This window comes from Parasteatoda tepidariorum, chromosome 8 (genome assembly GCF_982258835.1).
Source record: "Parasteatoda tepidariorum strain Cologne lab strain chromosome 8, Ptep-v5.0, whole genome shotgun sequence".
NCBI classification, from domain to species: domain Eukaryota; kingdom Metazoa; phylum Arthropoda; class Arachnida; order Araneae; family Theridiidae; genus Parasteatoda; species Parasteatoda tepidariorum.
In genome coordinates, this window is record NC_141762.1 from 53953410 (window position 1) to 53971760 (window position 18351).

The window sequence follows — 18351 nt, forward strand, 5'->3', positions numbered from 1 at the left end:
TTCCGATCACGAACTCGTTTATTTATTTTTACTCATTATTACAAAACATTCCCAACATAAGGTCCTCCGCTCAAACGGCATTCTTCAAAATTTAAGTTTCTTACAGGAGGCGCAAAAAGCCTCGAAATCACCAGTTACGGAGTTCACATTGTTTTTTTTTTCTTTAAAAAAAACTATAACTATATTTATCATCCATTTCAAAAGTCTGTGTCTTGGCATGATTCAGCACACATATAGGCACACTGTTGCTAGGTAAGACCTGAGAGCACAGTAGAGAGAGAGAGAGATGATCGCATCATATGCTTGTGTCTGAAGCTGCCTCCAATTTAATGGATATTGAGTTTGAGAAGAGGACAGCACAGGTTGAATTTAAATTTATTATTATTTTACACATGTACTAATATATTATTCTTCTTTGAGTATACTGTCTACATGGTTGGCAACAGAATTGGTTGTTGGGCCATTGTTCTCATGTGTCGGTTGCCTGAAAACTGCAGCATAAGGAAACAGTTCTCGGCATTTGGCTAGGAAAGAGGTCATTTCTTTATCACAGGAGCCAAGATCGCCATTTCTCATTGCTTCCAGCACTTCAAGGCAATTCTGAAAGAAATAACCATGTTAAATAAGAGTAGTCACATTTATAGATTAAAGAAAGTATTCCTAATTGTCAACTTTATATTACAATTTCAGCATGTTTCTACTAAACTGAAAAATGTAAATTAGGCACAAATCAAGTACAGAAATGGACACACTAATTCTGTTCTCGAAACAAAAATCTTTTTTAGTGTCTAAACACCAAATGACACTGAGAAAAATTGAAATTACAGTTTGCCCTTTTCTGTACTTGATTTATGCTTCATCCATGATGTTTTTCGCTTAAGTCTACATAGCACAAATTATACCATATCCTTCTTGATATTCAGGAATTTTAATGTGATTTTGCAAGGTAAAATCTAGTTCAGGTTGTTTTTCCACATGAAAGACTGATTTTTCTCAATATGCTATGAAGACACTGTGCTTGACTGGAAAATTTTTGTATGTTCCAACAGTGTAACAATCAGAGAGTTAAATAAAATAGTTCAAATAAAATTAAACTAATAATACATAGTGTTTTCATGAAATAAAATTTTTTGACATTAGCAGAAATTTAATGCCATTGTATTTAATATTTAAAATGAGATTGAAAAATTGACATTTCTTTAAAAAAAAAAAAAAAAAAAAAAAAAAGAAGAAGAAGAAGAAGTTTTACATTTATTCTAGGGTTATATTATAGCTCCAAACTAATTTAGCATAATTCAAACAAAACAAAATATCAATAAAAATAAATACTCAGTTCTACGCGAAAGTCAGAGGGCAGACATAGTACAAAACAAATACTAGAGGTTAACAAACTATACTAAAACATACTTTAAATAAGCTAAATTTTAGGAAGCAAGTTCGACAAGATATATGGATGTGTCAATTCTAGATACATACAACGGAAATAAAAAAAATCCCTATAAGTGTATATATATCAGAAAATAGAAATTTACTGTATTCATAACTTTTTGTTACATAATGACAAGGCACTTATGGTTGAAACTGGTTTGAAAGTAAACATTTTTAAATAAAAATATTGCTATGATAATGAAATCAACTAAGAATTTTGTGCATTCAGAATCAAACATACATTATACAGATATGTTTAATGACAAATTTGAGCAAAAACTTTGCACTCTTTGTAAAGTAGATGAAATCTCATCCAAGGAACAAATTTAAGTCTTTGAAAAAAGTATGTATTGTAAGAAATTTACAAGAATTATGGTAACAGTAGCCAAAATGACATTGACTTAAAATGTGCTTAACTGTTAAAAGCTCAATATGGAATTAGAAACAGCTCATTTTGTTTTCAGGAAACAAAATAAATATTACAATCTATAAGCTCAGACTTTTTTTCATTTTAAAAGATATTAATGTTGTTATTGATAAATTCTGATGAATTTGAAGAGAAATTGTGTTTTAATAAGTTATAGACCTTAATTTAGCTATGAATGAAAGATGGAAATTGGTTATTGTGAACTTCAACAATCACAGTCATGTTGGTATTGTCCAAAATATATGCTATAAATAAATTAGTATCGAATCGGACAAATATTTCAGGCAGTTACCAAAGCGACTATGTGATTGGTGATATTCACTAGTGAAAGTCACCATATTCTGATTTGGTATTTCACAATAACAGATAGTTTTTCTTCTCCTTTAAAATAAATAAAAAATGAAATATATTGCTGCTATATTTAGATATTAGACTTTCCCTTGGTAATTCCACTTTTGGATATTCTGTTTAGGTATTTTATGCGCATTTAATTTTTTTCAAAAATTAACACTATTGTTGTTAATTTTTAAGTAATCAGTACATTTATGATATGATAATGTTGTATAACAACTTTTTAAAAAAATAAATTTTCTGTTTTTTTGAAGAGAATGTATGTATTTTAGATATAAAATTAATTTTTAGTATGATATGCTTCTTTCCCACTTTTTTACTATTATATTTATAGATTGTCAGTCCCTTAATTCAGCCGAATGGCATCTGATCAAAATAGGCCAGATACAGTAAGCTGAAAATGCTGAGGATAAAGAGCTGCATCACTTCCTAGTGTAGAAAACACCATTTATAGCTAAAGCAGGTTGGTGCAGGTTTGCAACAATATAAGAGCAATGGAGCACCAAAAGCCCTGCTCTCACCTAATAATAACAGGCCATATTCTGGTTTATCATATACAGTAGAAGATCGATATATCACAATATTCTTCATTAACTATGATATCTTTGTAGATGCAAATAATAAAAATCACGCTAAAAAAAGCCTGGTTTTGCAAGTGTCACCATATGCCTATTTACTTAGAATAAGATAGGCTTATATTTGCCCACTGTAGAACTAAGTTTATAGCTTGCTTGTGATATGATGGATTGATGTTTTTCACAGCCACTGGCAGAATGGGATTATTTTTCCTTAGTTGGAGCTACAGTATAACTAAACATTTACTTGCACTTTGCTGTGCATTTGATCACCTAGTCTTGTAATTTTGCTGATCAATTTATAACAAAAAATGGAACAAATTGAAAATGGTTAAGCTAAAAGACGAAATAAAAAACGTGCTATCTTAAATATTTTGTAGAAAGTTGAGATTTTGAAATTATTGGGCCAATGTTCACCTGATAATTTTTTTCTTAAAAATAATAAATGTTTCATTTCTATATATTTGTGCTTTTTTGTATTTGAATTTACAAATTTATGAATATTTGAATTAAACCAATAATATTAAACCATTAATATTCCAGTATTGAATCGTTATTAATACTAGGTAAGTTTGTAATAGGTGAATGATCTATATAGAGCAAAATTTTATGTAATGCAAAAAATCAGGTTTTATGGTTTGCATTACTGTAACATAAAAGGCAATGCACAACCCTTAGTATTAAATACAAACTTAATCTGATTTAATCACTTATTTTACACATTCCATTTTACAGCATAATATAATTGAAAAATATACAAAATAATTAATTTAAAATTATATTAGTGAAACTACATTTGATAAAGATAAAATATTTTTATTTTCCATACGAAGTAATTAGTTAAGTAATATCAACTTTGCCAATACTAATTAAAATTTCACCATGCAATTACAAAAACTGAGGTGCGGCATTTACATTGTCTTTTCTATTGCAAGGCAAATTTTAAAAAAATTTACCTTTTTTTTTAGTGTGCAGAGACCTTTTATATATTTCTTATTATATGAAGAGTGCACCCATGAAAAGAAAAGTGGAACATTTATGTAAAAATTAAGCGAATTTTTTTGCTGTTAGATACCAGTTTTGATTAGTTATTAACATTCAAAAAATATGGCAGCCATAAAAATATATCAAAAATTGTCAAAGACATTGTACCTGTAATGTCACTTCTTTCATTTGATTGTTTAAATTCATGACATAACTAATTGCTTTTTCTTGTGACTGTTTATCGACAAAATACTTCATTCGAGCACCTAAAATATAAAAAACTTAATTACCTAATCATATATACAGCAAAAGAACAACTTATGGAAGTTGATGTATCTTTATTTTATTAAAACCAAGAATGTTTCTAATATATTCAAGAATTTGTGCAGTAGTTTAGAGATATACTTCGATAAGAAATTTTTGAATGAACAAGGTGTACACAAGAGTGGAATTTTTTTTATTAGAGGTAAATCTAGGGGTTGGATGAACGACTTCTCAATACCAAGCATTGTCATTATGTATTTAACTCAACATAACAAAATGTAATAAAATAAAAAATCAGTACCTTGCTTTGAGGAACAATCATATTTCTTAATGCTCTATCATTGTAAAAAATATATAATAGTGAAAAATACACACATAATATATTCATATGTATAAAATGCAACTAGATCTAAAATTAAAAATTGCTTCTTGAAATTTCAAGGGAAAAAAAAACCTTAGGGAATTCAAGGACATTGCGAATAACAATAAAGGACTTATAATATTATTTAAAAATAATAATCTTAATAATCGCAAATAACAAGAATTGAAGTGTTAATTAAAGGTTAATTACCGAATGAATTATAGAGCTCTCAAGCCAAGCTCCATTCTTGAATTATTTCAATTCAACCTTTCTTCTCCTCTCTTACATTTTTAGATAAATATATAAATAAAAAGAAATATTTACAAATAAAACTTAAATAAATATTAAAAGTATTTTTTACTTTTATAGTAATACACACAGCATTCATACTTAATTTATTTATAACTTTTTTCAAACTGTCTCTGATGGGCAAAGAAAGTTTGGTGAAATTGCTTTTGTAAAACCATGCGCTTTTTTTTTCTTTTAAATTTCTTTAATATTTGTTAGTAGTTAGATTGTAATTTTAAAAAAAAAGTTACATTCATATAAAAGTAAAAAAACTATAATTGAAAAAAAAAAGTTTTTTATGATACCTAATAAACAATATATTGGTTAAGACATTAAAATAAAATATAAAAAGAGAGACAAAACAAATTATAGAGAAGTAAAATGTTAATACTAAAAATGTTATAAACTCAACGAAATCATACCTTGTAGTAGATGAGGCAATGAATTAGAATAGTGAACTAAAAATTCTTCGTTAAGTTCATGAGCATTTTTATCCTTATAAATCTTACTCATTTCTTGTTTTAGGACGGTTTCCACAGGTGAAGGAATTTCTTTCCAACTAGAAACTAAATAGATCAAAAGATAAGCTAAGTTATAACTATTTACTCAAGAAGATATCTATTCATTTTTTACACAGTAAGTTATTTTAATAATCAGGCTATTGTGTACACATTACTATACAAAATTTATCATTTTCATCAGATTACTACAAAGAAGTCTTAAAATTCTCAATTTTCACTTTAAGGCTTCAGTATAAAAATTTTAAAACAAAAATAGGAAAATTAATGTAACACAAACTCATACTTTAAATCAATCAGATTAATTATTTTATTTAAAGCAGGAAAAAAAAAATCCTTACAAAATAAAATACGTAGTTGTAGGTTGTGAGATTTGACAAAGATAGAAACCAATTTTTACATATATATATAACAATAAGTTTGCTTCTGGGCTGATCAGAAAATTCAAACAATTTCTACTTCTCTTCTTTTCTATGAATGTTTTAAAAAGGAAGAAGGGGGATAAGATTTTACATGTGCAAGGAAATAATTACTAAATTTGTGTAATTTGAAACAATTTACTATATTACTTAGCAATTAAAAATGGAAAAACTATTTTATCACTCATACTATTATGAAAAACTACAAATTATACTATTATGAAAACACACACATTACTATTATGAAAAGCCGTTTCAAGCATGTTATTAAAAAAGCAACAATTTTATATTTCAATCAGGTTTACTGCAATTCTCCTTTCATAGTGTTAAAAGATTTTGCAAGTGAAAGTGCTAGCTTAATGTGCCATCTACATCAATGGTTTAGGAATGCAAAACCCCGAAAATCAGTAACATGCTCATTTTTTTTCGAGCAGTCACTTTTAACACTTCATAATGTATTTTTTCTCATTAATGCTTTTAAGACTTTCTTTTTTATAAACTTTCCAAAAATATTACAAATTGTAATATGCCTCACGAACTATGATTAAATGTAGTTAATTATGGTAAAATGTTTCTATACGATGAGATAATTCTTTATCTTTTTTCCTCAATGCCCACTAGATATTGACATTCTTCATTTGGGTATCAGAAGGGCAGATTTGTTGACCACTCTTTCAGGGCACAAATTATAGCAGTATATATATATGGGTCATTCTCACGAAAACTTTCATTTTTCAGTTCATAAAATCCCAAAAAAGTAAAGTGAATAAAAAGCTCTGAAACTTTTTATAATAATAGAAATATGTAATGGCATTATAAAGAAAGTATATATGCTATAAATTATACTTAATATTTAAATTAATTAATTAATTTCACTATTTAAAAAGTGAGGGAATGACATTTTATTTTAATACATGTTTTTCTCTAAGTTACAGCTACTTCAAGTTTGAAAATGATAACATACTAAGTACAGTAGTCTCGAAAGTTCGAGTCTCAGAAGTCCGAGGTTCCGCTTAATTCGAGGTGCCTAATTTTCTCCCTAGCAACCAAAAGCGTAGCAAAGGTACTCCTATAAGTAGCCCTATTCTTCAGTAAAAAGCTGTGTTTTTCAGAAATCAGTTCAAAGAAGGAGAAGAAGATTTCGCAGCAAGCGTTGGTTGGTTAGACCGTTGGAAAAAACGATATAGTGTACGTCAACTAAATATTTGCAGTGTAATACTCTCGGCAGATACGTCAGCTGTGCAGGCATTTCAAAAACGGATTGAAGACATTATATTGACGGAAAAGCTCACACCTGACCAGTTATATAACTGTGACGAAACAGGTTTGAACTTTAAGATGTTGCCCTCAAAATCCCTTGCTTCAAAAGAGGAAAATTCAGCTCCAGGTCACAAAAAACGGAAGGAACGATTATCCATTTTAGCATGCGCCAATACATCTGGAAATCATAAAATGAAACTGACTGTGATTGGGAAATCTGCCAAACCTAGAGCCTTAAAAAACATCACTAAAGAAGCCTTACCAGTACATTACACAAATCAGAAAAGTGCATGGATGAATCGAGAAATTTTCAAACAATGGTTTTCAGAACATTTTGTTCCAGAAACACGGAAGGCATTGAGAAAAAAAAATTTGCCTTGCAAAGCAATTTTGTTTTTAGATAACGCTCCATCTCATCCGGACGATGATGAGCTACGTTGTGGTGAAATCCGTGCTATATTTTTTTCTGCCAATGTTACAAGTTTGATTCAGCTAATGGATCAGGGCGTATTGGAAAATTTAAAGAAAAAATATCGACACCGTTTGTTACAACATTTAGTTCAGTCTGATGATGAAAGTGTTGCGGATGTTTTGAGGAATGTAAGTCTGAGAGATGTTGTCTACTGGATAGCAGATTCTTGGGAAGAAGTTCAACCTACGACAGTAATTAAATCGTGGACTAAGTTTCTACCTGAATTGGTTACGCCTATTGAGAAAATTAATGATGATGATAGTGAAACAATTGTTTTGAAAGATTTGGTGAAGGAATTACCAGGCTGCGAAAACTCTAACGCAGTTGATCTAAATGAATGGCTAAATAGTGACGACAAGCTGGAAATAACAGACTCAAGTATTATAGAAATGACGGAAGATGAGGAAGAATATGAAACAGAAGAAAACGACTATCGTTATCAGGAAAAAAAAATCTCATAGTGAAGGTTCTGTAGCCTTAGAACTAGCCTTAAAATATGTAGAACAGCAAACTGAAGCCACCCCTGCAGATGTTTTGCTTTTGAAGCGTTGGCTGACTATCGCATCAACAAAGAGAAGTAATATACTGAAGCAACAAAAAATTTACAATTTTTTTAAATTGTAAAGAATCTTTTACGCCATTATACTAAAGAATAAAGGATTTTAAGGTAATATGCTAATTTTATTTAATTTCATTTGTAGTTGTTAAAAATTTTCTACTTTTTCGGAAAATCCGAGTTTTCAGTAATCCGAGGTAGTGTCAGCCCCAATTACCTCGGATTTTCGAGACTCTACTGTATATCTAATATTTATTATAATTTAGTTTTATATATTTAATAGTTTTTACAGGCTAGGGAAATAAAATTGGCTGTAGGGAAATAAAATTGGCTGGCACGATTGAACAAAAAATTTTTTTATAATATACTTATCTTGAATCATTCCCTCACTTTATACACTAGTGAGGAAATGACAAATTTAATAAAATTTAAAAATAACAGTTAGGCCTAATTAATTTCTGAAATCAATCACATACAATTATATTCATACAAGAAAGCAACATATAATTATCCACTTTCTCGATGAAGTTGTATTTTATTTTACTCTAAAAAACGACATGAGGGAATGACAAATGTAAAAATTTTTTACCTGGTTTGATTCATTCAAATTATTCCACAGCAAAGCTTCCTTAAGTTGAAGATGGAAAAATACTGCAATTTTGTTCTATGATGCCAGTTGTTAACTGCTGAAGTTTTTATTAAAATATTTTTATTCTAAGAAGATTGCAAGTGATAAGAACATTGTTGTGAGGGAATGATGCGAAACACTAGGGACAAAGTTCAAAATAGTGCTGTGTTAATATTTTTATCAGAAATTAAATTTAAAATTGATTTTCTGAATTCTATATTTCAATAGTCTGAAATAAAAAAACACGAATTTGTAAATTTTTTTATTTTTATTTCAGAAACAATTTTTTCTTTTTTTAAATTAACAGTGGGGACAAGTGAGGGAATGACATATTGGTATATTTTAATTACCTAAAATAAATAAAAAATAAAAATTGATAATTTTATTTTTATTCTTTTGTTAGCCTGCATTCTGAAGAACACTTTCGCTGAAATTTTTTTTTTCGTAAGTTGTAAAACAGACATAAAATGTACTGGGGACATGAAAATGACTGTTTTTGTGAGAATGACCCATATAATATTAACTTCCATATTAGGTGGGTTAAGGTTGCTCCCACAGTAAGAAGATAAGATAGAACAGAGAAGAGAAGGAAAGAACATCCATAGCTTGTATGAGATTCAAACCCGGTACCTTTCTGACATGAGGTCAGCTTCCTGACCACCATACAGTCTGGTCAGTTGTGACAATTGTCATTAATAACAATTAAAAAATGTAGATACATACCTTTGTTATAGAAACGAACTAGATTTGAGTGTAATTTCGGATGAGTGGGATCAATCAGCCAAGCTCTTTTGATTGATTGCAGCATTAGTAATAATTTTTCTTTTCTTATATATATTTCAAAGGCTAACAGATGAGTTTCTATTCGTTCTGAGACTAATAATTGAAGGGGTTTAAGGAAACGGATAGCTTGTCCTAAGGGATCTTCACCCTAGAAATAATAATAAACAATAAAATTCAAAGAAAACCTTCAGACTTTTAATAATGAATTAGCCAATATTAATGAAATATGTATATAACACAGTGATTGAATATTGCTTCTGAATTTTAGATGTTAGAAAGATAGAATTTTTATCTGTAAAAACTCAAGAGTAAAATTATTGTATACCTGGGGTAATCGTGACTAAGTGAAAAATCCTATCATTTTTAAGTGCAAAAACTTGATATCGATCTACATACCATACACGTTTCATATTTAACATAATTTCTTAAGCTAAGATTTATAATTAAAATTACCTACCAATGAAGTATCTTCCATCTTTATAGTAACTATTATAAGACAAAACTCAGCTCTTAAGAATAGTAATATTGGATTTTAATACCACATTAATTTTCATATTTAACATAATTTCTTAAGCTAAGATTTATAATTAAAATTACCTACCAATGAAGTATCTTCCATCTTTATAGTAACTATTATAAGACAAAACTCAACTCTTAAGAATAGTAATATTGGATTTTAATACCACATTAATTTGAATTGCGATATTAGATTAAAAAAATCGTGTGAATATAGATTGAAACATTGAATTTTAAATGCGCTAAAATACGAATCACGACGTTGGATTTTAAATTTGCATGAATGTAAACCGAAACATGTAATTTTTAAATCAGGTAAATCGCTGTTTGATATTAAAATTGCTCGAATATGAATCGCGATATTAGAGGATACCAGAGCTGTTCCAAATATCCAAAACAGCGAAAATTCTTCAAACCAAAGGAATTAAAATCTCCACTGATTGAGAGAAGAATCATATATATGCTAACGTCTGGTTAATGGGATTTAGTGGACGTTTCAAAATTAAAATTTTAGACTGTAATACTCGTTGAAAATTTTGTTGGATTATAAGTTTCTGATTCGCAGAAGTCCGCCAACCAATGGTTTTGAAATGCATGGAATTTCACAAAAGAATTGCATGTTCTGTTTTTAGACCAGGAACGATAAGAAAAACCAGGAATTCCAGTATACATTCGGAATACAATCACCCCTGGTATCCGTTTCTTTGTTATGCATACTTTTAATGTAAATTTCATAAAATTATGCAAACTGTGACTATGGAAAAACATACAGTAGCAATCGTTAATGTGCCATACCATGCATTTATCATGTTAAAATGATGCTCTATGGAATTTTTCAATGAACTAGAATTGTTATTAGTTAATTTTTCTTCCACAAATTTTAAAGGGAACACATTCACGGGTTCAGTTAAGCAAAATAAAAATATAAAATAAAGAAAGAAAAATTAAACATTTAATAACTTTGGATTTAATAATCAATTTTCGCACACTTAATTGCAAGTTTTGAGCCTATAATGGCCTTCCTTACATAAACAGGCTTGTCTCAAGAATTTAAATTATTATTAAAAATGCATCAAATTTTTCAAAAATTATAAATAATTGTACATTATTTTTTAATGCTACTTGACCAGAGAATTATCTTTTAAATCCCAAACAAAAGAATTCTAAGGTACATTTTCAAGACCAAAATTAACAGACAATTATAAATTTTTAGGATGAAACAAAGTAAAATTTACTTTTAATAATGAAAAGTCAAGATACCAGGTAAGAATAAGTCAATATAATTTCTGAAATTACTTTTGCTAATTTCTCTGGTACAAGTTCTTCTTCTTTAACTCCATCAGCTTCACCATCTTGTTGCTGCCTTGATTTTATATGCTGCTCTCTTCGTTCTTGTGCTGCTGTCTGTTTTTCTTTCTCGAGCTCTGCACGCTTGCGAGCTTTACGTTGCTTGTTGCGAAACTTTTTCAACTCTGCAGGAGCCATATTAGCTGGGGGAAAAAATACATATTTAACAAAACTCGAATTTATTTAGATATAGATACTATAAACAAGTTAAATTATGGATCATTTTTTGTTTATTTTATAGAAACATTGCAACAACCACTTTTGTTCATTGAATGATTAGAGAGCAACCTTTAGTACTAACTAACTCAGTGGCGCGACCGCCCATTAAGAGGGCCAAGGCCGACTGTGCCCATCTCAGTTTCTTGACCTTGGGCTCTGGGGTGCAGGAGCATATGTTCCGGTCAGGTGGTCAGCCGAACGCGGAATCCCCAGTGCTAGTTCCCAAGCATGCTTGGTACTCATTTTATCGACCCACTGAAGGGATGAAAGGCTGAGTCGGCCTTGCCCGGCCCAAGGACCTGTGGCACGACAGCGCGAAGCGCTACCGCTCAGCCACCGGGCGTCACCTTTAGTACAGCTAATATAAATTTTACAGCCAACACCTTTATGAAAGTTTTCACAAGATCTAGAAAAAATTTATTAAACTTTTTTTAGATATTGTGTTAATTTATTACTGCTATTATACTAAGTGTATTCAATATAAAGTGTATAATGTGAGAAACATAATATGATTGTGCATGATCCTAAACAAACTGTTTCGGAAATCTAGATGAATTGTTATTCCATGAAACTGCTCTAAACAGAATTGATATGACAAGAATTCCTGATAAAGATATTGAGTATAAGTGTAACTAGTTACAGAACCTCTTACAGTTAGTACTTTTTACCTAACCGATATAGGTAATGAGTGCAGCAAATTGATACTTGATTCAGTTACTCATGCAAGTTCAGAAACATAATTAAGTCGTGCTGCCATCTAGATGTTAAATATAAGATTAAATTATTTTTTATTCTTAGGCTTTACAACTAAACTTCTTATTTTGGAAAGTAGTATTTGATACTCATTCATTTTATGATGTAATAATTTGATGTTACATTGATACAAACATACCGACTAATGTGTAAATTACAAATGAATGTGGTTTTCTAATGGTTTGATTGAGTAATCACCTTTGATGATATGACATACAGTATACCAATTTTAAAAAGAGCAACAAAAAAAAATTCTAACCATGGTTTTATTTAATGTTCAGATTTTCCCATCCAAAAGATGCAATCTTAATGATTTGCGAGATTGATTTTGAGGGATATTAAATTAATTTGTGCAGGTGATATTTTAAATTACAAAATCATATTTGACTTAATAAATGTACTCTTTCTTTTTTTCTCTACAAAGATTTTTTTTTAACTTAAAATTATGAGAAGATGTATAAAATGTAGGAAACATAGTTAAAAAAAAAAATAATAATAATTATCAGGAGAACAATCTTTGAATAAACTAATTTTAAAATTGAGTACAAAAATTGCTTGATTTTCCTTAAATGGTTCTAAAGATATAGCAAAAGATGAAAAGTGAAATTAACAATACAAAACTCAAACTTTTGAATCCCTTTATTAGGACCATATTTTAAAAAACAGAATAAAACATAAAAAACAGAATAAAACGAAGTCTATAAAGCGAGTAGCGAATTCAAATCAACTTACATGAACGGGAAATTTTTTAGGAATGATATATTCTAAAATATTTTCGTCACAAGATTGCATGATTACAAAATATGAAAACAGAGGCGTAAATTCAGGTAAAAGCGCAAATAGATGGGTTTTGTTTTATAGTGCGTTCTTACTGCAGTACTGAAGTGCATTTGATTTGTTAGTTACCAAGGATGGGCCGAAAATGGATGTGTGCACAAGGTAATATTATACAGGATAATTTAAAAAAGTTGACAATTAATAATTTTAGAAAATTAACTTTAATTTAAGAAAAAAAATAAAATAAAATAGAAAGAAACATGAATTTCTTGTTTTGAACATAATTTTAGCCATGGATTTGCACATTGTAAAAATAAATTAACTAAGAAGTATTTTAGTAAATTTGTTTGCAATAACATACAATTAACTCAATTATTTTATATAGAATTTAATTACTATAGTTGGGTATCCATTTTTTTAAAATCAAATTTTGAAAAAATTTGTCTATTTGTTTTTTGGATAAATAAACATTACTACATATTCTTTTAATTCTATTCATTTGATTAAAAATGGTATTTAAAAAGATGTTATTAGAAACATTAGAATTCCAAGTAATTAGTTTATTTATATTAAAATCATTTCTTTTATCATATGAATCAATAAAGCAGATATTTTCTTTATCATCATGATCACGAAGCAACATTAATTCCTCGAGGTAAATATTATTTAATAAAATATGAAAATTAAAGATAATACATCTAAATCTCAATACATCTAAAAACAAACTAATAATAAGAGTAAAATTTTTTTCATAATAATACAAAAACAGTGTTTTCATCTCAGAAAAAAAATGGGTGAGAATTTCTCACCCTTTCTCAAAAACAGGGTGAGATTTCAAAAAGTTAAGTGAGACTTCAAAAATTAAAAAAAAAAAAAAAAAAAAAACACCAAGAGAGTTTTAAAAAAAAAATCATTTCTTTAATCATAATGCATTTTTAATATCTTCTAATTTTTAAAGCATTGAATATTTTTGCATCATCATCAAATGGAAAATGTTCTACATCTACTTTTTCATCAGCTATTCTCATTAGGATGCTCAAATGCGTATTTGTTTCGTTTTGATCGTTTCTACCCACATTTGTTTCATTTTCATTTGTCCGTTTCGGAGTAGAAGATATTGGCTTTACAAGGTATTTGTCCATCTTACATTAACGAGCAAAATATTTGAACATCTTACATGAAGAAACCTTACCTACGGTAAACACGTGGTTGCAGAGAAATGCGTTCTGAAAGAGGTTCCGTGGTTCGGAAGGATGGTGTTCTGTTGTTCTTAAAGGTTCTGAACAATACTGGTAAATAGGGAAGCTAGATAATGGAGCAGATTTTGAAAATAATAAAAGATCCAGGAAGAAAAGTGAAACGGATTTTATTCTAAATGGCGCAAATGAGAATTTTTTTTCAAAATGCGAGAAATTCGCGAATTTTGAAATAGGCTTGTAGAATGCGCGAATTTCTCGCGGTTATCATTTTTTAATGCGAGAATATAAAAAAATATGCGAGATTCTCGCGTTCTCGCGCTGTAGTGAAAACACTGAAAATAAGTTAGCGATAAATAATTAGATCCTTGTGGTATTCCATCAATTTGGAGAAAAATATCTTTTCCATTGTAAAGATAATTATGAAAAAGACAAAAATTTTAATAAGAATTTCAAATATTCAAAGTCGCAATTAAGGATATTTTTAAAATCTTAGTAATAATTCAAAAGGACATCTTTTAGTTTAGAAAGGGAAATGCTATTGGAAATATCCTGGAAATCATAAGTCGCAGTTAAGTTAAACAGAATTAATTTTATGTTTAATAAACTCTAAAATCGGTTGATTATTAGTGATAATCCAAGAAAAACCTTCTTTAACAATATTGTTAATTTTATTCAAGTAGTTAGAGAAAATGGTGCCCGGTTCAGTTAGGTAAGTATTACACCCACAAGTGATTGTTCTAAATTTTATAGAAATTTTATGAAATTTAGGACGGATAATTAAGTAAGGAAACTGTATATTGCTAATTTTAATTTTTAACCTCTTATAAAAAGCTAAAATTTTCTTAATGACATTATTATTTAAATTACTAGGTTTAAAACTTTTACTTAACTCAATATTTAAAAAAGTTCAACATAGAAGTTTTTACAAAAGATTGCATAATTATTGTGAGCTTTGTCTATGAGGGAAGTTACAAAATTTTTTGTAGCTTAATTGATTGAACGAACAATTTTAGAAAAATGTGTTGAATTGTTACTTTATCCTTATTATTGAAAACTAAGTTTTTAAAGAAATAATAAACATCCCATTTCTATTCAATTAGCATACCTAAAGGTAAAGAGAATCTATTTGATATCTTTAAACAAAAACTTATTGAGATCATTAAGAAAGTATTTTAGAATTTTATCAAGTATTTAACAAAGAGTATTTATTCAAGTATTTATTTAAGTAAGAAAGTATTTAGAATTTTTTTTATATATATGGTAAATGGGTCTAAATTTTGTGCCTTTTATCACTTAATTCCTAAGTTCTCTATAATATTTAAATTACCAGCAATAATATATTTATGATGTTCATCAACAATATCAAAATATTTCTCTTCTTCACAGTGACATTCATTATCGGATACATTAATCCTCCCTAAATTGTTTTGGATTGGTTCGATACTGGATTTGCACAAAGTTAATTATATTATACTGGATGATTCAAAGTTTATAATTATTAAGTGGCCAAATTATAATTAAAAAAATTTTAATTTTAAGGATTTTTAGCGAAATTATTAACATTTATTGAATATATATATATTTATTTTAAACGGATTTGGATTGGTGATCAAAATATTTGGGAAACTTCAATCTGGTAAGTATGATCTCAATCGTTTCAGCAGAAGAACTATCGAAATTCTGGGCTCTTCAATAATTTCATTTTCTGGAAAATATAATGTTAAATAACTGAGATATAATGAAATATGAAAAAAGTAACATAATCTCTAAGGGGCTCAAAACTTTTGACCGCTGTCACTCTAACCTATCGATCAGATTACGCCCCCCCCCCCCTTTTGATAGTCAAAAATCTAAATCTGTCCAAAAAACTATCTTTAATAATTGATAATTGGTGCTAATTAATTAGCATATTTGAGGTCGCTCTTTTGATCCATTACGATCGGCACTTAGTTTGTTAAAATCTGATCATAAAAACAAAAATTATACAGTGTGATAGCTTTGAAAGCATATGATAAAGTGATCAAATAATTGACATATAATAATTTCGAATAGCCTTTTTTGAGTGTTCATTTTCTTTCTGAATCAGATGGCAAAGCGAATCCCTATGGGGTAATTTGTTGATCAAAAGAAAAAGTTTTAATTAGATTCTACAGTAAATAAAGTGTAAATGATACAAAGCGACACCTACTGACACTTCGAAATCGAAGACGACGATGTTATTTATTCATTTAACATTTTTAAAAAAAATCTATTTAAGAAAATAAACAAAGAAAAAAAATGGCTTGGTAAACAAATCGCTGAAGCGTTGCATCAAAAGAATTCAGATAAAAATAATCAACTTCCTTCTCTGTTCTTTTGTTGAAGATCGCATTGATTTCCATGACCAATGGAAAATCACATTTAAAGAGCATTATATTCCTTTACAATTAATTACAAGCAAGCAATATTTTTTTTAAAAAAAAAGTTTACAGAACACAAATTTAAAGTGGAGTAAGTCTTTTTCATTTTTTAATAAACGTTTTTCCTAAACGCGATTTGACATTAGAACTTGAGCGACTAAGGGGACTATCGGTGCAAATCTCGATTGTGTAAACAGATACTACCTGGAATTGATGTTGTTCTAACATAACAAAATAAATCGAGACGGGATGCCGCGAAACTACCATTAAAAACGAAAGTATTATTTTTAGAGAAAACTAAAATCAATTAAGCATAGGTTTGAGAAAATATAAAAACCGATTTAATTTCCTCATATTTTATCGTCTTAAAATAAAAGAGAAACTTCGCAATTTCTGAATAATATAAATATACGATATGACAATATTTAGCTTTACACAACTATAATAAATTATTAACTTAATGAACTATTTTGATTATATCGGAAGTATTTACAAAAACGGTTTGCAAATTATATCAACTTTCAAATATTTCTTAATAGAAAATTAGAGGTAAGACAGACTTCAACATCAAAATAAATAGCTTAAGGCTTGTTCTTTAATATTAGAGATAAATCCCAATTTATTCAAGAAAAAATAAAATAAAAATGGACATTTAGAAGCAATCCTCTAAAAACCAATTATATATAATCGTTCGCTTAAAAACAAACCAACAATTTTTACAAGAAAAAGAATTTTATTTAGCGAAGAAGTTCAAAACTACAAATAAAGCGAAAATGAGGTTGCATTACAGCTTAAAATCCAAGATAGTTAATAACCCAAAATATTAAAATTTATTCATCAAATCTAATTTTAAATGAGCCACTTGAAAACAATTAAGAAAATTTGCCATATCTAGAATTGCTAGCGTAAAGGGGTAATAACTTTCTTGATCGAAATTCGTACCATCAACAATGTGATGTCATGATTTCGGAAGAAAATGAAGAAAGGAAAAAAATAAAAACTAACATTTATAACTTAGAGATTTAGCCAATCAATTAAAAACATTTAAGTGTCAACAAAAAGAAAAAATTCCGTAATAGCTCAGGGTGATCCTTACTTCCTCCCACCCCAATCTTTAAGTATTTTTTCTTCTTGCAGACTTTGTTGTCATATGAAATTAATGTCTTACATATTTTAATAACTAATGCGTAATTATAAGTTATCCGTACTTAGACTAAGTTTCGCCTATTTCCAGCCGCTATACTGATAATAACATCCCGAGAAAACTAATGAGTTAAGCAGAAAATGTTTTCGCCGTCATTCTATAATAATATACAAAATATCATGAAAAATCATAACAGTATTAATGGGCAGGAACCGATCAAGACAAATTCAGGCCCAAGGCCCACCAAAATTTCCCGGCCCCTTACAAGATATTTTGAAATTAAATTACTGAAAAGTGGTCCTAACAATGAAAAAGAATCTATTGAACTGCATGATTCAAGAGACACATTCTAAGAAATTTTGAAAGCAGACAATTGAAGATTATTTTTCTAAGATAAAGTTTACGTATCTATAAATTAAACCAAAATATGAAACAACAAAACAATGTTATATCAAAATAAGAATAATTTGGTGGCCACAAACAATTGAAATCAGTGATTTTTGCTTAAAGTCACTGATTTTTGTTTAATACTGTTTGTTGTAAAAGTTTTTTATTTAATACTTAAACCAACACAAAGCTAGCCCACCTTTCATTAGATTTTTCACTACTTTTTGAGGCCCCTCAGAAATTGTGGGCCCTAGGACCATGCCTACTAGGCGATAATCAGGCCCTGTTAATGGGTA

At 28.7% G+C, this 18351-nt stretch overlaps 1 protein-coding gene across 1 annotated transcript in view; it reads right to left on the bottom strand.

Moving 5' to 3' along the window:
* Positions 1 to 18351, bottom strand: part of Naa15-16 (N-alpha-acetyltransferase 15/16) — a 71859-nt gene continuing 53508 nt past the window's right edge. Inside the window, exons 17-21 of the mRNA XM_043040001.3 lie at positions 11127 to 11320; positions 9255 to 9462; positions 5101 to 5244; positions 3934 to 4031; positions 1 to 600 (exon numbers count right to left, since the gene is read on the bottom strand). Of these exons, the coding sequence (XP_042895935.1) occupies positions 406 to 600; positions 3934 to 4031; positions 5101 to 5244; positions 9255 to 9462; positions 11127 to 11320 (839 nt within the window). The 3' untranslated portion in view covers positions 1 to 405. The remainder of the gene's footprint in view (positions 601 to 3933; positions 4032 to 5100; positions 5245 to 9254; positions 9463 to 11126; positions 11321 to 18351) is intronic.